Source organism: Lutra lutra, chromosome 2, assembly GCF_902655055.1.
Source record: "Lutra lutra chromosome 2, mLutLut1.2, whole genome shotgun sequence".
NCBI classification, from domain to species: Eukaryota; Metazoa; Chordata; class Mammalia; order Carnivora; family Mustelidae; genus Lutra; species Lutra lutra.
In genome coordinates, this window is record NC_062279.1 from 194,313,889 (window position 1) to 194,340,194 (window position 26,306).

Sequence of the window (26,306 nt, forward strand, 5' to 3'; positions counted from 1 at the left end):
AATTATTTAATAATATCAGCCTTTGGGAATATCAGCATGTCATTAAAGATGAATCAAAACAGCCCTGATGTTGCAAAATAAATGAAACAAGATGGGAGTGGGAGGGAGACAAACCATAAGTGACTCTTAATTTCACAAAACAAACTGAGGGTTGCTGGGGGGAGGGGGTTGGGAGAGGGGGATGGGGCTATGGACATTGGGGAGGGTATGTGCTATGGTGAGTGCTGTGAAGTGTGTAAATCTGGCAATTCACAGACTTGTACCCCTGGGAATAAAAATATATTATATGTTTATTAAAAACAAAACAAAACAAAACAAAAAAACAGCCCTGATGTTGCAGAGCAATCCACAGGTTTAAATGTTCCAATATGAGAGATGAAACAACTTACAAATAAGATCATACCTCATGCACTTTGGGAATTATATTAGTTATGATAGTTTTATTACATGAAACTTAATTGGCAAATGGGCATTGGTTCCTAACAATTTAGTCTCCTAAGATTCTGCAAAATCACATAGGTAAACTGAATTTTTGACACTTCTATGAGTTTCTGATAACATTAAGTACACAGCAATGTAAATTTGACCAGTATTTTAAAGTAGTCACAATGAGAAGTCTATTTTCAACACCTGGTGCATTAATATGTGCCAGTGGTTGACTCTATGATTGGAACTGAAGCCACAAAAACAATTTTGGCTTAAGTAAGGAAGTTAAGAGAAGTACTTATGACAAGGGCTTTTAGTCAGTTAAGACAACAGAGAAAACAAAATTGTATTTTTCTATATATCATTAGTTGAATTTCACAAAAGAAAGCATTAATGAGGTATCATAAGAAACCATGTTCTGAACAATACATTATTTCACTTTGTGGTTGCAGTACCTATGTACACTATAATGAAATAAATGTGATATGTAGTTCCTTTCCAAAATATTATCTCAAAACATTTGCAGTTCTTTTTTTTTTTTTAAAGATTTTATTTATTTATTTGACAGAGAGAGATCACAAGTAGGCAGAGAGGCAGGCAGAGAGAGAGGAAGGGAAGCAGGCTTCCTGCTGAGCAGCGAGCCCGATGCGGGACTCGATCCCAGGACTCTGGGATCATGACCTGAGCTGAAGGCAGCGGCTTAACCCACTGAGCCACCCAGGCGCCCGAAACATTTGCAGTTCTTAATATGTTGGTGGATGATAGATTTTTTAGTTCTTTTTTTTATCTCAACTTGCCACTTTTGAACAAATTAATCCTCAATATCTCTAAAATTTCAAGATTAGAGAAACAATCTTCTTCCAGCACTACTTTTTTTTTTAAGATTTCATTTCTCTCTCTTAATATATAAGTTGCTGACTATTTTGAAATAGACTTAAGAAAAATAAAGCTGGATATATCCTGTCAATTCCTTTTAAGAATCAAGAGAGCAGGGGTGCCTGGGTGGCTCAATGGGTTAAGCCTCTGCCTTCAGCTCAGGTCATGATCTCAGAGTCCTGGAATCGAGTCCCACATCAGGCTCTCTGCTCAGCAGGGAGCCTGCTTCCCCAACCTCTCTCTGCCTGCCTCTCTGCCTGCTTGTGATCTCTGTCTGCCAAATAGATAAATAAATATATCTTAAAAAAAAAAAAGAATCAAGAGAGCATCTGTGACCATACAGAGTAACATTTACTAACATTAATGTAAAAAAAAATTAATTATTTTTTAACGAATGAATTCAACATTAAGCAATTCTGGAAAATCATTCAGTTTGTGTGTATGTGTGTATGCTTGTGTAGGCAGATGTGTTTCTATATGCTACAAAGTCTTGATGGTTAGACAATGAATATTCATCTATAGCAGTACAGCATATTACCTGATAATTTAACTTGAATGAGTATTCGTTGAAATAAGTTGAATTAAATAATTTTTGTTTTTCAAGTAGCAAAAAGAAAAAGAAAAAAAAAAGATTTTTTTAAAGATAAAATTGAAAATACAAAAATACTGGTTGCCTGGGTGGCTCAGTTGTTAAATGTTTGCCTTTGGCTCAGGTCATGATCCCAGGATCCTGAGATGGAGCCCCACATTAGGCTTCCTGACCTGCAGGAGGCCTGCTTCTTCCTCCCCCACTCCCCACTCCCCCTGCTTCTGTTCCCTCTCTCGCTGTGTCTCTCTCTATCAAATAAATAAATAAAATCTTTATAAAAAAAAATACAAAAAAAACCAAAACTATAATTTTGTGAGACAATCATGTGAAAACTTGAAAAATATTTCCTATTTTTTTAAATTACCAAATATTATTTGGCTTCAAATTGCATCGATTCTTTCTTTATTGAAGAAAACAATAATGTGTGGAATAAAATTGTTAAAATGATGTATATAGCATGCTTAATAAAGAAGAGATATTTTGAAAATCCTATTAAATTTGAAATAGGTTAAATACAATTTATAAAAATTCACTCCTTTCCTGAAATATTTTGTATGAGACTCGTCTAGGATACTGTTAACTAACATATCTCTTTTGTTATTTCTAGCTCAGGGAGACCCAAATAATCTTTTTTTTTTTTTTTTTTAAGTCAAGTAGCACATTCCTTAGAATTTCTTCAATGACAAGAACATCAGTATTTTTTTTTTTTTCAGAACATCGGTATTAACAGGATTTATTAACTTATCTCAATCTTGAAATCTAACTGTGATATTAAAAAATTAGTGAGATGTTTGCCCATGAGTGAAGTGTCTTACTGGACTGTGGTGATTAGATTTCTAGAAGGGAACTAGCCACTTAATTCCCATAACTTTCACAAAATGTCAGCTATATATAGAAGAATGAAACTCGACCATTCTCTTACACCGTACACAAAGATAAACTCAAAATGGATAAAAGACCTCAACGTGAGACAGGAATCCATCAGAATCCTAGAGGAGAACATAGGCAGTAACCTCTTCGATATCAGCCACAGCAACTTCTTTCAAGATATGTCTCCAAAGGCAAAGGAAACAAAAGCGAAGATCAACTTTTGGGACTTCATCAAGATCAAAAGCTTCTGCACAGCAAAGGAAACAGTCAAAAAAACAAAGAGGCAACCCACGGAATGGGAGAAGATATTTGCAAATGACAGTACAGACAAAAGGTTGATATCCAGGATCTATAAAGAACTCCTCAAACTCAACACACACAAAACAGACAATCATATCAAAAAATGGGCAGAAGATATGAACAGACACTTCTCCAATGAAGACATACAAATGGCTATCAGACACATGAAAAAATGTTCATCATCACTAGCCATCAGGGAGATTCAAATTAAAACCACATTGAGATACCACCTTACACCAGTGAGAATGGCCAAAATTAGCAAGACAGAAAACAACATGTGTTGGAGGGGATGTGGAGAAAGGGGAACCCTCTTACACTGTTGGTGGGAATGCAAGTTGGTGCAGCCACTTTGGAGAACACTGTGGAGATTCCTCAAGAAATTAAAAATAGAGCTTCCCTATGACCCTGCAATTGCACTACTGGGTATTTACCCCAAAGATACAGATGTAGTGAAAAGAAGGGCCATCTGTACCCCAATGTTTATAGCAGCAATGGCCATGGTTGCCAAACTGTGGAAAGAACCAAGATGCCCTTCAACGGACGAATGGATAAGGAAGATGTGGTCCATATACACTATGGAGTATTATGCCTCCATCAGAAAGGATGAATACCCAAATTTCGTAGCAACATGGACGGGACTGGAAGAGATTATGCTGAGTGAAATAAGTCAAGCAGAGAGAGTCAATTATCATATGGTTTCACTTATTTGTGGAATATAACAAATAGCATGGAGGACAAGGGGAGATGGAGAGGAAAAGGGAGTTGAGGGAAATTAGAAGGGGAGGTGAACCATGAGAGACTATGGACTCTGAAAAACAAGCTGAGGGTTTTGAAGGGGTAGGGGGTGGGAGGTTGGGGGAACCAGGTGGTGGGTCTTAGAGAGGGCACGGATTGCATGGAGCACTGGGTGTGGTGCAAAAACAATGAATACTGTTACACTGAAAAGAAATTAAAAAAAAAAAAAAATAACCTAGACTGTTAACACAAGACTGAATAACCAGCCAAATTTTTCCATATCTTTATCTAAATTCTTGGTAAGACTCGTAATTTCTGCTGCTGAGGAAACTATTATAGAAAGAATATTAACTACTTATAGAGTTAGTAGTTAGCTTTTTAAAGAAAAACATTCTGCCACTTCTTCCCGTGATTACATTTATCATTTTTCTAGCTCCTTTCATAGAGAGATCAGGGAATTCTACAGCCTTGTCCAGGAGGCTCCTTTCAGGTCGCTTAGAGAATACTCATCATTCTATACTATTGTCATAAATCCTTCTACTGTGTTATCTTTGTTTTGAGTTATTTTCCTTGAACCTTTCAAAGTGTATCATTGTTTATGTCCTCCTGGCCTTTTGGCAAAGAATTATATGCATTTCAACTGTCACAATAAATTATACATCCCTTTATGTGTCTGAAACTGCGACTGGTTTGCTAATTCCATTGCCTTTTCTTGCTTCTCTCTCCTACTCCCCTCACCCTCCCCTGACCACAGGCTCTCTCTGGGAACTCAGAGACAAGTAGTCCAATAAATTATAAACATCATTGAAATTTTGTATGGTGATACCAACTAATAGATAAAACATAGGCCATGGGTAAAATGACATGGTTTGTCTTTCAGAAACTTCTTTGATGACACTGAAAGAACGCACTAGGTACACTTCAACTGATTGTTATTCACTTTTTACTTTAGTTCTTACATCACTATTTCTAAGATCAGTCTCACAGGAGAAATTCCATTGACAGTTTCAAACCTTATTTGCATTCATTCCTCTTATTCTTATTAACATTATTAATCATCATTCTTATTAACTGTTGTTTTTAATTTAATAGCTGATCTTACATGGTGCCATGTGACATTAGACAGAGATTTCAATTTTTATAACCAAATGTGAACTATGCATAGAATTATAGTAATATTATTCACTACATAATTTCTAAAACTAACTTTCAAGTTAGTTCTCTATTTGCAAATGGGGAATAATGATAACATTTCTGAAGTAAAATACACAGGTAATATCTAAACTTCTTCCTGGAAAAACAACTTAAAATTATGACTCAGTAAAATAGAGACAATGGAGATTAGTGGTTTGAGTAGAGGTTACAGAGTCATATTCCCTGAGTTTGAATTCCAGCTCTGCCATTTATTAGCTATGTGACCCTGGGCAAGTTATCTAATCTTTTTCTAAGAATTTTATCTATAAAACGAAAACTAAAATACTACTAGATAATCAAAAAGTTGTATTTTTAAATATTTGCTGCACAGAAATATTCTTACAATATTAGTAACAAGGGGTGACTATTTGGTAAAAGTTGGCTATATTTATTTTCCTTACTATAAACATCAATGCAAAGGAACTAGAATAAGACATACATAGATATTATAAGGCACAATATTTGATAGCAACAACTCAACTTTGATGTTATCTATAATATTTCAATTAAAAATGAGAGTATAATTAAGAAAAATCAGATATTTTCATGGAGATCAAAAAGGCATTTATATCTTGATGATTTAGTGAATTTTGTAAAGATAGACTATCCCAAATAATATAGAAAAACATGAGCAAACATGGGGAAGGAAGAGGGATACTTTAAGAGACACTTTAAACTTAATAAACAATTTTAAGGTGATTCAAATGTCCAAAAAAACAAAGAAAAAATGATGCTGTAATCATTGACAGAAAGTATGAAATTTAACAAGAAGAAATTCATTTGAAGGAGAATTAGAGGTTTTAACTATCAAGGGACAGTTATGTGGAGAAAAAGCTTATAAGTTTTAGAAATAGACTTTCCAATAAAAATAGACTTCTGCAGCCCAGGGATGGTAATGAAAGCTAAGAGAGCTATGTCTTTAAGGAATAATGTTTGAAGAGCACAAGGATACTAATAATTGAGACACTTTGATTTGAAGAAAGAAGAGAAAACAATAACAAGATAAACATCACAGGAAAAGAGCTTTTCTTTTCATTTTCCTTTCCCTTCATGGTTTCCTCTAATTATCTTAAACACGGTTGTTTATCAATTTTGACAAATATGTTACTGGTCCATAAAAAATTGGTGAGTAGAAAAATTCATAGAATACCATTCTTATTTCATGGTGGTACTATTTCTGACTTTTGGAGGGCTTAAAACATCTATTTTGGGTTTTGCAACCAATTTCAACATGTGTTGGGGGAGGGAGGGTGTTCCTCCATAACTATCTGTGGTTGGGACACCACCGTGGCATCCTACAATTTGACTAAATTCTGACTCTGTATACCTGGAGGTACCAATAGATTTCACAGGTTAAGAGTTCAGTCCTATAGGACTGCCTTTCCATTACTTCAAATGTCAGTTGCAAGTCCAGTTTGTCACCTGTTCTTCTGACCAACTGCTTATAAAACAGTTTCCCATTATCTCTTCCTCAGGTATCAATAATTTGTGAGAGCTGCTAACAGAACTCAGATAAATATTTTACTCATTAGATGACCATTTTATTATGAAAGGATATAACTCAGAAAGAGTCTGGTGGAAGAGATGAATACAAGGATGGAGAAATGTCTCAGATCTTCAATGATTTGTCCGAAAAAAAAACATACTTCCTGAATCTCCACATGTTCTCCAGAAGCTCTCTGAATTCAATCCTCTTGGCTCTTGACAATTGATTCAAACTTTAGACCTTCCCTTGCCCAGAGGCCTGGGGGTGAGACTGAAAGTTCCAAACCTCCTAGCAACAAGCCCCCATTCTTAGGTGTAATCCAAAATTTGTCTCATTAACATTACAAAAGACATTTTGTTGCTAACATTACTTAAGCTATTCCAAGGTTTTTAGGAGCTCTGTGCCAGAAACTGGGATGAAAACCAAATATACATTTCTTACTATAAATCAAAATGTCACAGCATCCTAATTTTTTCTGATAATTTAAAAAGAAACATGATCTAGAAACACTAAAAAGCATTTACTACCTACAATTTTCAAAAAAAAAAAAAAAAAAAAGAAGAAGAAGAAGAAGTGTTCAAACCTTACTGTCAAATAAGGATCCAAAATATTTCCGATGAATTATCTAGAAAGAAACTATTCATCAAGTGTTTGGTACAAATGCTCATATTAATCAAAATCTCACATGGTTAATCTCATCAATTATATATAAACTTTGATATAAGCTTTGAAAAAATAAACTTGATGTAACTCTGAAAACACTTAACAAATCTTATGCAATTCATTATTACATAAAGGTTGAATCCCATTCAATATTCTTCAAATGTTTATTAGATTTTATATCTCACCAACTTTAAAACTGTGGATTTGTCAATGTTAAATGAACAAAACTTTTAGAGTCTCTAAAACATAAAAGTTTTAAACAAAGATTAGAGCAGAAAGAAATAATACAGAAACAAAGTAGAACAGATCAACGAAACTAAGACCTGGTTCTTCAACAGGTAATAGAACTGATAAAACCCTAGCCAGATTTATCAAAAAGAAAAGAGGAAGGACCCAAATAAATAAAATCACAAATGGAAGAGGAGAGATCACAACCAACACCAAAGAAATAAAAATGATTATAAGAAAATATTATGAAAAATTATACGCCAACAAACTGGGCAATCTGGAAGAAATGGACAAATTCTTAGAAACATACAAATTACCAAAACTGAAACAGGAAGAAATACAAAATCTTAATAGACCCATAACCAGCAAAGAAATGGAATCAGTAATCAAAAATCTCCCAACAAAAGTCCTGGGCAAGATGGCTTCACAGGGGAATTATACAAGACATTTAAAGAAGAGTTAATACCTCTTCTCCAAAATATAAGTGGAAAGAAAACTTCCAAACTCATTCTATGAGGCCAGCATTACCTTGATTCCAAAACCAGACAAAGACACCGCTAAAAAGGAAAAGTACAGGTCAATACCACTGATGAACATGGATACAAAAATTCCCAAAATATACTAGCAAATCATATCCGATAGTACATTCAAAAGAATTATTCACCTTGATCAAGTGGGATTTATTCCTGGACTGCATGGCTGGTTCAATATTCACAAATCAATCAACATGATATACCACAGTACTAAAAGAAAGGATATGTGTGTGTGTGTGTGTGTGTGTGTGTACACACACATATATGTATATATATTTATTTATATATAAATTTTTACTTAAATTCTTGTTAGTGAACATATTGTGCAATATTGACTTCAGGAGAAGAATTCTACTAGAAGAATATATACATATTCTTCTAGTAGAATGTGTGTGTATATACACACACACGTATATATACATATATATAAATTATAAATATATACACATATATACATACTTAAAATTTTTTTAGAAAGAGAGTTTTATTTGAGCCTAAGTTAGGATAGTTGCCAGGGAAACATGCTCTTCACAGGAAAGAAAGTGCTCTGGAGAATGAAGAGTTTTTGTATGGTTATATACTTTGTACTTCTTGTAAAATTTCAGAAGATTATAGATTAGCATATAGGCAGGAATCACAAATTTTAATGTTAAGGAATTCAGGCAGTAGGAGCATTGATTGATACCCATGGAATAGATAGTTTTCCCTTAGGCTACTCATTTATAAGCAGGTGTACAAGGTATGCTTATGGAGGCCATTAATCAGCCTTTGGTTTAAATGAAGTTTATATTCAGTTCTGTTAACCTAGAAAGAAAGCTAAAATGGCTTCCCTTGTATACCAGATCTTTAGAGAGTTTTTTCCTCATTCATTTTAATTATAACTATGGTATTTACCTTCACTAAATAATCACAGAAGTCATCATTCACAATAAGTGGTTGATGGCTAGTTCTTTTAGAGATTATGCATGAAATTGTAATAGTATTCAGAGCACCTTATCTTGTTGTGATGGCAAATCACTTTTAGCTACAAAACCAATAAAAGTTTTTAAAGATTTGAAAAAAAAAGATGTTTTTTAAAACTATTTAGATGAAATCCTACATTTATACAACTTTGTACAGTAATGGTATTGTCTAATCTCTGCTTTAGATTCCTTGGCTTCCTTACTAAGACAAGTAATGACAGAATTCTGAAAGCATATATTCACTAGACCTTTGCTTTTAAAAATCTTTAAATTCTATTTATTAATATGTCTTCTATTTTATCCATGCTATTGCATCCATCAGTCTTCTAAGGAAATCTAGATAATACTTTTAAATAAAAGTTTTAAATAATAGTTTTAAAAGTTTTAAAATAATACTTTTAAATAAAAGTTTCTAGATAATACTTTTAAATACTTTTGAGTGTGATAAAGCACAAGAAAATAACTTGTAACATTTGGGCAGAATTTTTCCACTATAATTACTTGTTATTCTGGCAAACATTTTGATTGTTGATTGATCAAAGCCACAAAGTGGAATATAACATTACAGATTTAAATTAGTACATACACAGTTGCCTGTGGCTTTTTATAAGTCCTATAATGTTCCAAAATTTTAACAATTGTTCTAATAAAGTCATATTGTACCCCAAAAAGAGAATGAAAGTAAATTTAAAATAAAGAAATCATGGAATAGTTGTTGATTTGAGTAACATGAAATAAGGTTATGCTACTCAGCTTTAATATGTAATAGAGTTTTTTTTAAATACTTTATTTATTTGACAGAGAGAGAGCTAGACAGAGATAGATCATGAGCAGGGGGGAAGGGTAGAGGGAGAAGCAGACCTTTCCGAGCAGAGACCCAGATGTGGGACTTGCCCTAGAACCCCAGGATCATTACCTGAGTCGAAGGCAGACATTTAACCATCTGAACCACACAGGTGCCCTGAGTTTGTTTTTTAACATAGAGTTGGTTTTTATTAAATCTCTTGAAATCTTATAAAATATTTACATAGTTTTACTCAGAGTGTCACCTAGACTTCCATGATTCTTAATTTTCAGCTCAGCCCTAACAAGATTTAATTCTTCTGCACAACCTTTGTGAGAAAATGAGAGTAAACAGAGCATGTCCTATAGGGCCATGAGTGTGATGGTCTCTGAGAGTCTCTAGGAGAGGCTTCAAGATACAAGCAAGAACAATCATCACAAGTATGAATAGAGGCATGTGTGGAGGTACAGAAAGACAGTATTGCAGCTGAGGCATTTCATAATTTTTTTGGCGATTACAAAGAAGAAGAAAAGAAATAGATGAAATTGCATGTATGTGAACACATATAATTTAAAGTTTCGTTAGAATCTCTTTTTCATGAAACCATTGTTGTTTCCCTCTTATTTTAACAGCTAATATTTTAATTGTGGTTTCCTTCCTATTCTATTTCTTCACTAGTCTGACTGCTGTGGTACCCTCAGGGTAATCTAAAAGATGACTCTTAAAACAAAGCTGAACCAAAAAATTACAAAACCAGGAAGAGGAAAAGATAGTCACTTTACAGAGCAAGAAAATCACAGTAAAGAAAGTTTGAAAATAGAACTAAGAAAAATGTAAAGCTAAACAGAATCTCCAATTTGATTGACTTACAGATAATTCTCTGTAATGTATCACAGCAAAAAAAGTTTTTGTGCTTTGTAAAACTTAAAAACCAATAAGTTTTTGAAGTGAAATACAACGAATGAAAATTGTTTGAATACTGTATTTCTTTTTTTATTAAAATATAACTGACACATAATACATCATTTTCAGGTGTGCAACATACTGATTCAATACCTATATGTATTATGAAATGATCACCTCGAGAAGTAAAGTTATCATCTGTCACCATACAATGCTTTTATGTCAACTATATTTCCTATGCTGTATAACACATCTCCATGTGTTATTTATTTCATAAATGGAGGATTGTACTTCTTAATCTCTTTCACCTACTTTATCCATCTCCCTATTTCCCTACCCTCAGGCAATCAATTGGAGATTCCGTTTAATGTATCTACCAAATAATAAAAAGCAAGCAGAGGGGCGCCTGGGTGGCTCAGTGGGTTAAAGCCTCTGCCTTCGGCTCAGGTCATGATCCCAGGGTCCTGGGATTGAGCCCCACATCGGGCTCTCTGCTCTGCATGGGGCCTGCTTCCTCCTCTCTCTCTGCCTGCCTCTCTGCCTACTTGTGATCTCTCTCTGTCAAATAAATAAATAAAATCTTTAAAAAAAAAAAAGCAAGCAGAAAAGTGGTACTAATACTAACAATTTACAATGGTAAAAATGAAACAAAACAAAGTTATGTCTTGATTGCCTTAATATTTTATGTTTAGGATATTTAAAACCCAATAACATTGAATATCGTGTTAAGTTTCATAAATATGTTCAAATAATAGTAGTCTTATGTATGTAACTACAATTGTTAGATTTTTTATAAACTTACTTCTTTACTTTCTGACATAGAATAAATTTTTTATTATGATACCTCTGATGCTGTTTATTTGCAGGCCCTGGAGTTATAATAGGAATTATTAATCTTGTAAAGAAGGAAACACAGTCATCAGAGGACTGGGTTTCCAGGAGGGAGAGTTCTCCTTATTTGTCTTTTATCTCCATTCTTTTTTCTCTTAGGTGTTTTGACTGATCTTGATTTCTGGTCTCCCTGCAATTTTTTGACTTTGTTTTTGGTTTGACTTTAAGTTAAGAATAAACTTTATCGGAAAATTATAAAATAAAAATCTAATTTAAATAAACATCATATAAATATTTCTAAGTAAATAACAAATAGACCTCTTAATGAGGTAAATTTAGCTATTAATAAAAGTAAATAATGTAGTTTTAATTTACTGTATAAAGAATTCCAATGTGAAAGAGATTTGGCCAGTATAAATACATGGAGTAAAATTTTTGATTAATATTTTCCTTACATATAAATAAATACTTGGTCTCAATAACATCTCTCATAAATAGAATGTTTCCTTATATAACATAAATGTTCAAATATGAAGGAGAAAATAATTTTGTGAAAAAGTAAGAGTATTGTAGATTAGAGTTAGATATGAAAATGCTCACAGTCAAGAGGTATATACCATATTATTTCTGAGTTTCCTATAAAAATATGGTTTCCATACACTTTTCCATTCTAATATGGAACTTATTCTTACAGATACATTTGAACTAATTTGAGAAAACTGTAACATAAATTCTGAATTATATATAAAACTTACATTCTTTGTGGAATTTTTGTTTAACATCGTGAATAGTAGATGTTTGCACCACCTAAAAAGGAAAATAAAATATTTAGAGAAAAATATGTATTTATTTCCTGTATTTTAAGAAGAAAATGTAATTTATTGAAGTATAAAATTATTATGAAATAACAAGGGTGTTTTGTTTGACTTTTTAATCATTACTACTTTGACAGCCTTAAAATATTGCATCTGTATGGCTTTTTTAAATTTTGTTTTTGTATGATGCAATAATTGTGTTAATTTATGAGCTTCTCTAAATGTTCATCTCAAAAATATATTTTTGAGGGGCGCCTGGGTGGCTCAGTGGGTTAAGCCGCTGCCTTCAGCTCAGGTCATGATCCCAGGATCCTGGGATCGAGTCGTGCATCGGGCTCTCTGCTCAGCAGGGAGCCTGCTTCCCTTCCTCTCTCTCTGCCTGCCTCTCTGCCTACTTGTGATCTCTGTCTGTCAAATAAATAAATAAAATCTTTAAAAATATATATATATATTTTTGAATCTTCTTTGTCCATAATATTCAATTTCTGTTTTCCAAACTGGTAAGATTACCAATTAAAATATGACTAAATATATGAGATAGACAGAAGGTAAAAGAGTTTGTAACAGAGGAGCCTCAGTATATGAAGATGATTTATATGGGCAACAGAGGGAAATGTTTACTTCAGAATATCCTAAGGAAAAATATCCTATCCAAGCCCCCTCATTGGTAACATTAAATATCCTATCCCAAAATGTTATAGTTCTATCAAAATTCATGTTATATATATTAGATGTATAATTAAGTTTGTTATTGTTATTATTTATTCATGTTTGATATATGGATTCATCAGAACTATAAAATGTAGGAGGATGAGAGTTCTATTTAAACACCTCAAGCCATCACAACATTCTTGACTTTATTCATACCAAACTTGCAAACTGAAATTTTTCTCTACCCCTGATCCCTTTCACTGGCTTATTAAAAACAACAACAACAACAACAACAACAACAACAATAATTGAAGATCTATGGCAAAGGACATATCCATGACCATATAAGAAAATATATTTCCTGGGGCGCCTGGGTGGCTCAGTGGGTTAAGCCGCTGCCTTCGGCTCAGGTCATGATCTCAGGGTCCTGGGATCGAGTCCCGCATCGGGCTCTCTGCTCAGCAAGAAGCCTGCTTCCCTCTCTCTCTCTGCCTGCCTCTCTGTCTACTTGTGATCTCTCTCTGTCAAATAAATAAATAAAATCTTAAAAAAAAAAAAAAGAAAATATATTTCCTTTCTCTAAACACATATAGACTATTGTGTTCACAGTGTATTTTATTGCTACACTTAAATCTTACAGCTATTTTGGGAGGGTGAAGTGAAGAATAAAAGTGCATAAAGGATGGCACATAATAACACTCCAGGCAATTCTAATTAACATTATTATATTATATTTAATATTTAAGTAAATATTAAAAGTATAACAATGAGTGCACTGATTTTACCATATTCCACTCTCTTATTAATAGACTTATAACCAAGGGTGTGCTACATTATTCACAGAATTTTTTTTTTCTGATTCCTTCTATGTGTATGGTTTACTAAATAAAAATGTTCTAAGATTGAAGCACAGAATGAATGATGATATTAATTCTCATTTGGGTAGTGCAAAGGATCTTAAATAATCTGAAAATTCCAAATATCTCATAACATTGCTCTTGTTTGGAAGATGTTAGAAAATACATATATTTTTAAAGATTTTATTTATTTATTTGACAGACAGAGATCACAAGTAGGCAGAGAGGCAGGCAGAGAGAGAGGAGGAAGCAGGCTCCCTGCTGAGCAGAGAGCCCAGTGCAGGCTGGATCCCAGGACCCTGAGATCATGACCTGAGCCGAAGGCAGAGGCTTTAACCCACTGAGCCACCCAGGCACCCCTAGAAAATATTTTTAAAACAGTTTTTAGAGAGGGTAATATATATTTATATACTTGAACATAACTATATTTCATTTTAATATTGATAATTTAGCTTTATATATGAATTTTATTTTTTAAAACATGGTGCTTTGTTTTAACATTTTTCATGGCTTTATCTTACCATTACTTAATCACAAAATAATTTTATATGTTGCTTCCTCTTATAAGGATGCCTAAAATCCATATACTATTTTCTAGAGTATCAATTATTTGTCCACTCCTCATTTCAAGAGCCATCTAATCTGGAAAAACAAATAATTTTCATGATCAATAACTCCTTAGAGTTCACTGTTACTCAGCTATCACTTGAATGCATATTATCTTGTGTTTACATGCTAGTTGTTCCAACGATCTCTGAAGTCCTTGAGGACAATGACCTGGTGTTATTGTAGTTTGTGTTTCAATATCTAGTGCACCATATAGCATGTAATAATGTTTAAAGTCACTTTTGTTGAAATAAAAAATAAAGCTGTGAATGCAAAGTCATGTGAAAACAGAAGTTTTTAAATCTGGTATGAAAAGTCTTTCTCAAGTACATTTCTGGGGAAAAGCTACATGCTTTACCAGAATAATTTAAATGAAAGTCTTCTAATTTGATATATGCATTTTTTTCTCTGAATTTGCAAATTTTCAAAATGAAGATTATACTTTCCTGAAAGAAACCTACATGCAGAAATGGGTTGTTCTTGCAAGCTTTTAACAAAGTTTTTAATTTACTTTTTAAAAATTACATTTGACTTTCCCATGTTAGAAAAGTGCTGATTTTTAATAAATCTTTGAGAACTGCCCTAGCTGGAGCAATTTTAGTCAAATGCAGAAGAAAAAAAAAATAATTAACTATTAAATGATTCAGACAGTATTGCTCAATTAGCCACAAGACTGTGCTTGATCAACTCCTCCAGCCCTTCAGTTGTACTCAGAGCACAAAGAGAGGAAAAGATGGTAATTAACAGAATATATAAGACTTTCTGATTACTATAATCCATGTCTCTGTAGCTTCATCAGGAAGTTTATTCATAATAACTTCTACTTTTTAGCAAGTTTTAACACCTCTTAAAAAAGACAAACTATCATCACAATAATTTATTCACTTTTATAAATCACAATTAATTGTACAGATGGGAGAGATAAGTATTCTGACATCTGAAATCCTGAAATTCTCTTCATTATTGTTTCTTTCTCATTAGAGGAAATTAATCTTAAAATGTTAAGTAGACAAGGTAAATGGTGTTTGTTAGTTGAATGAAAATTTACTTCTAATTCCAATTGATCATGATTGAGTTTTGGGTCATTATTACTTTACCCAACAATCTAAATTGATAGAGGTTTGTTTTTTTTTTTTTTTTTAAGATTTTATCTACTTATTTGACAGAGAAAAAGAGATCACAAGTAGGCCAAGAGGCAGGCAGAGGGAGAGGGGGAAGCAGGCTCCCTGCTGAGCAGAGAGGCCACAGGGAGCCAGATGTGAGGCTCAATCCCAGGACCCTGAGATCATGAACTCTGCGAAAGACAGGTTTAATGCACTGAGCCACCCAGGTGCCCCTGAATTGATAGACTTAAAGCTTTTCGCATTGAAGTGAAATCTAGGATTTGCTTGAATTTGCCACCTACACACATACTGCAATATTACACAATTAAATTCTTTTGTACTATTACTACTTTTTAGAACCAAATTTTAGCTACTCTCTCAGGATCTCTTTGAAATGAACAGATGTCTTCAGAATACTGCTTATCCTGCTTAAAGAAATGAAAATTAAGGGATAAGGAAAAACAACTTCTTTGAAATTCATTTGACAGTAATTACAATGCACAAACCAAAAATTGTCAGTAAATTTTGTTTAGAAAAGAAATGTGTCCAACAATAAAGACAGAAAACAGAATAAAAGATGAATTGAATATAAATGAATAAATACAGAGTCATGAAAATACACACACACACACACACACACATACAGGCAAAATATCTGGTGCAGTTTTGCTAACTGGCATAAACATTTTGTTCCTGGTTTTTGAGATACATGGAAGAGTACTAACCTAGAGAATCGTATTTTAAGATTAATTAATTCAAGAAGGAGAAAAATATTCCTCTAAGAATTTCCATTGGAAGGTTTTACATTAGCTAATGGAATACATACTTGCATATACTGTATCGATTTTAGTTGGAATGGATAGGAAGTACTCTGAGTGAACAAATATTATTTTACTAATAAATAAACTTCATATCATAACTAAAATATTTTATGATACATTTTCAGCTTTATTGAGGTAGCATTGAAAAATTAAATGGTTAGATATTTAAAATGTGTCATGTGGGGATTTGATATACACACTCATTGCTAAAGAATTTCCCCCATTGAATTAATTAACACATTTATCGCCTCATATTTTTTGTCTATGGTGAGGACATTCAAGTTCTACACTTTCATCAAATTTCAACCATACAATACAGTGTTATCACCTTAACACTTATCGGGTTATATAATAGATTCTCTGACTTTATTCATCTTATAACTGAAATTTTGTACCATTTTGCCAACCTCTCCTAATTTCCCCTACCCTCCAGCCTCTGGAAACCACTTTTCTACCCTGTTTCTAGGAGTTAGGTGTTTTTTTTTGTTTGTTTGTTTTTTGTTTTTGTTTTGTTTTGTTTTGTTTTAATTCCATTCATAAGTAATATCATCCAGTATTTGTCCTTTGCACTGTGACTTATTTAACTTAGCATAATGCCCTCCAGCTTTATCCACATTACTGTAAATCACAAAAGTTCCTTTCTCTGGTTGCTGAATCGTATTCCATTCTATACACACACCACACACACACACATATATATATATACACACTGTATTTTCTTTATTCGTTCAACTGTTAATAGACACTTTGGTTGTTTCCATACTTGGGCTTTTGTAAACAATGTTGCAATAAAATGGGGCTACAGGTATTTCTTTGAGATGACAGCTTTAGTTTCTTTGGATATATATCTCAAAATTGGATAAATGGATCATATAATAGTTCAAATTTTTAATTTATTTTATTTTATTTTTATTTTTTGAGAGAGACAGAGTGCAAGTGTGTGGGAGGGACAGATGGAGAGGGAGAGAGAGAATCTTTTTTTTTTTTTTTTAAAGATTTTATTTATTCATTTGACAGAGAAAAATCACAAGCAGGCAGAGAAGCAGGCAGAGCAAGAGAGGAGGAAGCAGGCTCCCCGCTGAGCAGAAAGCCGGATGCGGGGCTCGAACCCAGGACCTGGGATCATGACCTGAGCCGAAGGCAGCGGCTTAACTCACTGAGCCACCCAGGCGCCCCAGGAGAGAGAGAATCTTAAGCAGGCTTCATGTTCAGCTAGTCTGAGGTGGGGCTCAATCTTCCAACCCTGAGATCATGACCTGAGCCAAAATCAAGAGTTGGGCACTTAATTCACTGAGCCACCCAGGCGTCCCTATTTTTTAATTTTTTTATGATAGTTCTATTTTCATTTTCTTGAGGAACCTCCATACTGTCTTCCACAATGGCTGTACTGATTTACATCCCATCAACAGTGTACAGTGTTCCCTTTACTCCATATCTTGGCCAATACTTGATATTTTTTGTCTACAGTTGCAAAGCAATATTGTATTGTGGTTTTAATTTGCATTTTCCTGATAATCAGTGATGATGAGCATCTTTTCATATCTGTTGACCATGTGTATGTTTTCTTTTTTTTTTTAAAGATTTTATTTATTTATCAGAGAGAGAGAGGAAGAGAGAGCGAGCACAGGCATACAGAGTGGCAGGCAGAGGCAGAGGGAGAAGCAGGCTCCCTGCTGAGCAAGGAGCCCGATGTGGGACTCGATCCCAGGACTCTGGGATCATGACCTGAGCCAAAGGCAGCTGCTTAACCAACTGAGCCACTCAGGCGTCCCCATGTGTATGTTTTCTTTGGAAAAATACCTATTTTAATCTCCTTTGCCCATTTTAAAATTGGATTATTTGATCTTTTGCTTTGATTGGTATGAGTTCCTTGTCTATTTTATAAACAAACCCCTTAGTGGACCTGTGGTTTGCAAATATTTTCTCCCATTCCATAAGTTGCTTTTTCATTTGGTTGATGATTTCCTTTTCTGTGAATTTTTTTTTAAGTTTGATGTAGTTCTTCTATACAGTTTAAATGGAAGAGGAAAAAAAATAACAATTATATAGAAAACTTCTCTCTTTGTCTTTGTTGTAAGTTTTTCTAATGATTAAAGGATCTTTAGTAATGAACTGACAAAATCATGAAATGATATTTAACAATTAAATTATCACTTTTTAAAAAAAGGTTTAATCATGCTAATTCAAGTTTCATTAAATGCATTCTTAAAATAGGTTGTGCCACAAAAAATGGTTGAAAACAACACACACTTATTTTTCTCATACACTGCACGTATATCACAGACTGGCTGGTGGATCTACTGTGCATTTTCCTCACTCTAGGATCTATACTGAAGAAGCAGACATCATATGGAACATTGCTTATTTCCTAGGCAGAAGTTGAAAAAAAAAGAAAAAGTGGTGAAATTAGATTATGTTCTGAAAGCTTCCCTCAGGAAATAAATGCATGCCTCTCACCCTCATTTCACAGCACAAAAACAAGTTACTTCAGGGGCGCCTGGGTGGCTCAGTGGGTTAAGCCGCTGCCTTCGGCTCAGGTCATGATCTCAGGGTCCTGGGATCGAGTCCCGCATCGGGCTCTCTGCTCAGCAAGAAGCCTGCTTCCCTCTCTCTCTCTGCCTGCCTCTCTGTCTACTTGTGATCTCTCTCTGTCAAATAAATAAATAAAATCTTTAAAAAAAAAAAAGTTACTTCAAAGAAGTAGGCAAGTTTAATTTTACCAATTTCCTGTGTGAGAACCTGCCAAAAATTCTTAATAAACAGCGCCAATGCTTACCAAGTTTATCCTTACAATCATCAAATATTTGACCCTATATCCCTTACATTGCAAAATACACACATTATGTCCTCATCTATGTATTCATCTTCTTGATGGATAGATATAGATATATAGGTAGGTTAAATATTATATATTTTATTTTTTTTTAATTTTTTTATTTTTTTCAGCATAACAGTATTCATTATTTTTGCACCACACCCAGTGCTCCATGCAATCCGTGCCCTCTACAATACCCACCACCTGGCGCCCCCAACCTCCCACCCCCCACCCCTTCAAAATTCTCAGATCGTTTTTCAGAGTCCATAGTCTCTCATGGTTCACCTCCCCTTCCAATTTCCCTCAACTCCCTTCTCCTCTCCATCTCCCCTTGTCCTCCATGCTATTTGTTATGCTCCACAAATAAGTGAAACCATATGATAATTGACTCTCTCTGCTTGACTTATTTCACTCAGCATAATCTCTTCCAGTCCCGTCCATGTTGCTACAAAACTTGGGGATTCATCCTTTCTTTCTTTCTTTTTTTTTTTTTTTTACAGCTTTATAAACATATATTTTTATCCCCAGGGGTACAGGTCTGCGAATCGCCAGGTTTACACACTTCACAACACTCACCATAGCACATACCCTCCCCAATATCCATAACCCCACCCCCTCTCCCAACCCCCTCCCCCATCAACCCTCAGTTTGTTTTGTGAGATTAAGAGTCACTTATGGTTTGTCTCCCTCCCAATCCCATCTTGTTTCATTTACTCTTCTCCTACCCCCTCAACCCCCCATGTTGCATCTCCTCTCCCTCATATCAGGGAGATCATATGATAGTTGTCTTTCTCCGATTGACTTATTTCGCTAAGCATGATACCCTCTAGTTCCATCCACGTCGTCGCAAATGGCAAGATTTCATTTCTTTTGATGGCTGCATAGTATTCCATTGTGTATATATACCACATCTTCTTTATCCATTCGTCTGTAGATGGACATCTAGGTTCTTTCCATAGTTTGGCTATTGTGGACATTGCTGCTATAAACATTCGGGTGCACGTGCCCCTTCGGATCACTATGTTTGTATCTTTAGGGTAAATACCCAGCAGTGCAATTGTAGGGTCATAGGGTAGTTCTATTTTCAACATTTTGAGGAACCTCCATGCTGTTTTCCAGAGTGGTTGCACCAGCTTGCATTCCCACCAACAGTGTAGGAGGGTTCCCCTTTCTCCGCATCCTCGCCAGCATCTGTCATTTCCTGACTTGTTCATTTTAGCCATTCTGACTGGTGTGAGGTGATATCTCATGGTGGTTTTGATTTGTATTTCCCTGATGCCGAGTGATATGGAGCACTTTTTCATGTGTCTGTTGGCCATCTGGATGTCTTCTTTGCAGAAATGTCTGTTCATGTCCTCTGCCCATTTCTTGATTGGATTATTTGTTCTTTGGGTGTTGAGTTTGCTAAGTTCTTTATAGATTTTGGACACTAGCCCTTTATCTGATATGTCATTTGCAAATATCTTCTCCCATTCTGTCAGTTGTCTTTTGGTTTTGTTCACTGTTTCCTTTGCTGTGCAAAAGCTTTTGATCTTGATAAAATCCCAAAAGTTCATTTTTGCCCTTGCTTCCCTTGCCTTTGGTGATGTTCCTAGGAAGATGTTGCTGCGGCTGACGTCGAAGAGGTTGCTGCCTGTGTTCTCCTCCAGGATTTTGATGGAGTCCTTTCTCACATTGAGATCCTTCATCCATTTTGAGTCTATTTTCGTGTGTGGTGTAAGGAAATGATCCAATTTCATTTTTCTGCATGTGGCTGTCCAATTTTCCCAACACCATTTATTGAAGAGGCTGTCTTTGTTCCATTGGACATTCTTTCCTGCTTTGTCGAAGATGAGTTGACCATAGAGTTGAGGGTCCATTTCTGGGCTCTCTATTCTGTTCCATTGATCTATGTGTCTGTTTTTGTGCCAGTACCATGCTGTCTTGATGATGACAGCTTTGTAATAGAGCTTGAAGTCCGGAATTGTGATGCCACCAACTTTGGCTTTCTTTTTCAATATTCCTTTGGCTATTCGAGGTCTTTTCTGGTTCCATATAAATTTTAGGATTATTTGTTCCATTTCTTTGAAAAAAATGGATGGTACTGTGATAGGAATTGCATTAAATGTGTAGATTGCTTTAGGTAGCATAGACATTTTCACAATATTTATTCTTCCAATCCAGGAGCATGGAACATTTTTCCATTTCTTTGTGTCTTCCTCAATTTCTTTCATGAGTACTTTATAGTTTTCTGGGTATAGATTCTTAGTCTCTTTGGTTAGGTTTATTCCTAGGTATCTTATAGTTTTGGGGTGCAATTGTAAATGGGATGGACTCCTTAATTTCTCTTTCTTCTGTCTTGTTGTTGGTGTAGAGAAATGCAACTGATTTCTGTGCATTGATTTTATATCCTGACACTTTACTGAATTCCTGTACAAGTTCTAGCAGTTTTGGAGTGGAGTCTTTTGAGTTTTCCACATATAGTATCATATCATCTGCAAAGAGTGATAGTTTGACTTCTTCTTTGCCGATTTGGATGCCTTTAATTTCCTTTTGTTGTCTGATTGCTGAGGCTAGAACTTCTAGTACTATGTTGAATAGCAGTGGTGATAACGGACATCCCTGCCGTGTTCCTGACCTTAGCGGAAAAGCTTTCAGTTTTTCTCCATTGAGAATGATATTTGCGGTGGGTTTTTCATAGATGGCTTTGATAATATTGAGGTATGTGCCGTCTATCCCTACACTTTGAAGAGTTTTGATCAGGAAGGGATGCTGTACTTTGTCAAATGCTTTTTCAGCATCTATGGAGAGTATCATATGGTTCTTGTTCTTTCTTTTATTAATGTGTTGTATCACATTGATTGATTTGCGGATGTTGAACCAACCTTGCAGCCCTGGAATAAATCCCACTTGGTCGTGGTGAATAATCCTCTTAATGTACTGTTGAATCCTATTGGCTAGTATTTTGGCGAGAATTTTTGCATCTGTGTTCATCAAGGATATTGGTCTGTAGTTCTCTTTTTTGTTGGGATCCTTGTCTGGTTTTGGGATCAAGGTGATGCTGGCCTCATAAAATGAGTTTGGAAGTTTTCCTTCTATTGCTATTTTTTGGAACAGTTTCAGGAGAATAGGAATTAGTTCTTCTTTAAATGTTTGGTAGAATTCCCCTGGGAAGCAGTCTGGCCCTGGGCTTTTGTTTGTTTGGAGATTTTTGATGACTGTTTCAATCTCCTTACTGGTTATGGGTCTGTTCAGGCTTTCTATTTCTTCCTGGTTCAGTTGTGGTAGTTTATATGTCTCTAGGAATGCATCCATTTCTTCCAGATTGTCAAATTTGTTGGCGTAGAGTTGCTTATAGTATGTTCTTATAATTGTCTGTATTTCTTTGGTGTTCGTTGTGATCTCTCCTCTTTCATTCATGATTTTATTTATTTGGGTCCTCTCTCTTTTCTTTTTGATAAGTCTGGCCAGGGGTTTATCAATCTTATTAATTCTTTCAAGAACCAGCTCCTAGTTTCGTTGATTTGTTCTATTGTTTTTTTGGTTTCTATTTCATTGATTTCTGCTCTGATCTTTATGATTTCTCTTCTCCTGCTGGGTTTAGGGTTTCTTTCTTGTTCTTTCTCCAGCTCCTTTAGGTGTAGGGTTAGGTTGTGTACCTGAGACCTTTCTTGTTTCTTGAGAAAGGCTTGTAGCGCTATATATTTTCCTCTCAGGACTGCCTTTGTTGTGTCCCACAGATTCTGAACCGTTGTGTTTTCATTATCATTTGTTTCCATAAATTTTTTCAATTCTTCTTTGATTTCCTGGTTGACCCATTCATTCTTTAGAAGGATGCTGTTTAGTCTCCATGTATTTGGGTTCTTTCCAAATTTCCTCTTGTTATTGAGTTCTAGCTTTAGAGCATTGTGGTCTGAAAATATGCAGGGAATGATCCCAATCTTTTGATACCGGTTGAGACTTGATTTAGGACCAAGAATGTGATCTATTCTGGAGAATGTTCCATGTGCACTAGAGAAGAATGTGTATTCTGTTGCTTTGGGATGAAATGTTCTGAATATATCTGTGATGTCCATCTGGTCCAGTGTGTCATTTAAGGCCTTGATTTCCTTGTTGATCTTTTGCTTGGATGATCTGTCCATTTCAGTGAGGGGAGTGTTAAAATCCCCTACTATTATTGTATTCTTGTCGATGTGTTTCTTTGATTTTGTTATTAATTGGTTTATATAGTTGGCTGCTCCCACGTTAGGGGCATAGATATTTAAAATTGTTAGATCTTCTTGTTGGACAGTTCCTTTGAGTATGATATAGTGTCCTTCCTCATCTTTTATTATAATCTTTGGCTTAAAATCCAATTGATCTGATATAAGGATTGCCACTCCTGCTTTCTTCTGATGTCCATTAGCATGGTAAATTCTTTTCCACCCCCTCACTTTAAACCTGGAGGTGTCTTCGGGTGTAAGATGAGTTTCTTGTAGGCAACATATAGATGGTTTTTGTTTTTTTATCCATTCTGATACCCTGTGTCTTTTGATTGGGGCATTTAGCCCATTCACATTCAGGGTAAGTATTGAGAGATATGAATTTAGTGCCATTGTATTGCCTGTAAGGTGACTGTTATTGTATATTGTCTCTGTTTCTTTCTGATCTACTACTTTGAGGGTCTCTCTTTGCTTAGAGGACCCCTTTCAATATTTCCTGTAGAGCTGGTTTGGTATTTGCAAATTCTTTCAGTTTTTGTTTGTCCTGGAAGCTTTTAATCTCTCCGTCTATTTTCAATGATAGCCTAGCTGGATATAGTATTCTTGGCTGCATGTTTTTCTCATTTAGTACTCTGAATATATCATGCCAGCTCTTTCTGGCCTGCCAGGTCTCTGTGCATAAGTCTGCTGCCAATCTAATATTTTTACCATTGTACGTTACAGACTTCTTTTCCCGGGCTGCTTTCAGGATCTTTTCTTTGTCACTAAGACTTGTCAATTTTACTATTAGGTGACGGGGTGTAGACCTATTCTTATTGATTTTGAGGGGGGTTCTCTGAACCTCCTGGATTTTGATGCTTGTTCCCTTTGCCATATTGGGGAAATTCTCTCCAATAATTCTCTCCAATATACCTTCTGCTCCCCTCTCTGTTTCCTCTTCTTCTGGAATCCCAATTATTCTAATGTTGTTTCGTCTTATGGTGTCACTTATCTCTCGAATTCTCCCCTCGTGGTCCAGTAGCTGTTTGTCCCTCTTTTGCTCAGCTTCTTTATTCTCTGTCATTTGGTCTTCTATATCGCTAATTCTTTCTTCTGCCTCATTTATCCTAGCAGTGAGAGCCTCCATTTTTGATTGCACCTCATTAATAGCTTTTTTGATTTCAACTTGGTTAGATTTTAGTTCTTTTATTTCTCCAGAAAGGGCTTTTATATCTCCCGAGAGGGTTGCTTTAATATCTTCCATGCCTTTTTCAAGCCCGGCTAGAACCTTGAGAATCATCATTCTGAACTCTATATCTGACATATTACCAATGTCTGTATTGATTAGGTCCCTAGCCTTTGGTATTGCCTCTTGTTCTTTTTTTTGTTGTGAATTTTTCCGCCTTGTCATTTTGTCCAGATAAGAGTTTATGAAGGAGCAAGTAAAATACTAAAAGGGTGGCAACAACCCCAGGAAAATATGCTTTAGCCAAATCAGAAGAGATCCTGAATTGTGAGGGGGGAGAAAGGGGATAAAAAGGGGTTCAGACAGAAAGAAAAAAAAAAACTATTAAAAAAAAAGAAAGCCAATAAAGAAAAAATATAAAAAGAGGAAAAAATATATATATATATTAGATAAAGTATTTAAAAAACGTTAAAAAAAGAAAACGGTAAAAGTTAAAAAAAATTTAGCAGAAGAAGAGAAAAAGAAAAAAAATTGAAAGAGAAAAAAAAATTAAATTAACTGCAAGGCTAAAAAATCATGGGGAGAAAGCCATGAGTTCCGTGCTTTGCTTTCTCCTCTGGAATTCCGCCGTTCTCCTTGGTAGGTGAACTTGGTCCTGGCTGGGTTTCCCGTAGATCTTCTGGGGGAGGGGCCCGTTGTAGTGATTCTCAAGCGTCTTTGCCCCAGGCGGAGTTGCACCGCCCTTACCCGGGGCCGCGCTGAGTCTTCCGCTCCGGTTCGCTTTCGGGAGCTTTTGTTCCCTGAGCGCTTTCCGTAGAGTCCGGAGGACGCGAATAAAGATGGCGGCCTCCCGGTCTCCGGACCGGAGGAGCCGAGAGCCCGGGGCCCCACTCCTCAGTGCGCCCTCAGAGAACAGCGCCAAATGACTCCCGTCACCCTGGCCTCCGGCCGTGCTCCGAGCTGACCGAGCCTGCGACCGGTTCAAGGCAACTCCAAGCTGAGAGTCACTCCTCGGCTCTGTCTCTGCAGCCGGCTTCCCCGTTCTAATACCGGTAAGCTCTGGGACACTGAGACACCCCCGATCCTTCTGCGACCCTGCGGGAGCTGAGGCCGCGCTGACCCCGCCTGGGCTTCCAGTTAAGCCTCTGGAGCGATGTCCCTCAGCGGAACACACTTTTAAAAGTCCTGATTTTGCTCCGTTGCTCCGCCGCTCGCCGGGAGCGGGCCCCTCCCCCCGCGGTCTATCTTCCCGTCGCTTCGGATTCACTTTTCTGCCAGTCCTACCTTTCAGATAGTGGTTGATTTTCTGTTTCTAGAATTGCTGTTCTTCTTCTCTTCAATCTCCCGTTGGATTTGTAGGTGTTTGCAATCTTTAGATAAGCTATTTAGCTGATCTCCCGCTACCCGAAGTAGTCTCAGCCTGCTACTTCTCCGCCATCTTGACTCCTCCCAGGACACAGTTCTCTTAACAGATAAGTGCATCAGTCTCCGCTCTGTCAACCAGGACCTAACTCCGGCTTGTAAGGAGTTCACATGAGTTAACTCTTTAGAAAAGTACCTGATACATATAGGACACTGTGTAAGTGCTGGTTATTATTTTAAAATAGGATGAGAGAGAGAAAGAGAAAGAGAGAGAGTTTTTCTGCTCTGACACATAGAAAATTTACTGGTACATAGTTCGTGCTCAATTAATACTTTTGAATGAAACAAAAACTCCACACATATTTACATATCATAATTGTTGTTAGCTTGGATCCTTTTATATTAATAAAATAAAAATGTTATTTGCATTTGTATAATGGCAATTGATTTGTAAAATAAATATCTAAAATATAATGTTTGGAATAAATATGAATAGCAAGACATGACAGTTAATACTTTCTCTGTTTTTTTTTTTTTTTTAAATCCATAT

The 26,306-nt window shown here is 35.5% G+C and overlaps 1 protein-coding gene across 3 annotated transcripts in view; it reads right to left on the reverse strand.

The window, feature by feature from the left end:
* TECRL (trans-2,3-enoyl-CoA reductase like) overlaps positions 1-26,306 on the reverse strand; it is a 121,588-nt gene that overhangs the window by 67,629 nt on the left and 27,653 nt on the right. For all 3 annotated transcript variants that reach the window (XM_047719417.1, XM_047719416.1, XM_047719418.1), the window contains exon 2: positions 12,136-12,187. In XM_047719417.1, coding sequence (XP_047575373.1) covers positions 12,136-12,187 — 52 coding nt within the window. The remainder of the gene's footprint in view (positions 1-12,135; positions 12,188-26,306) is intronic.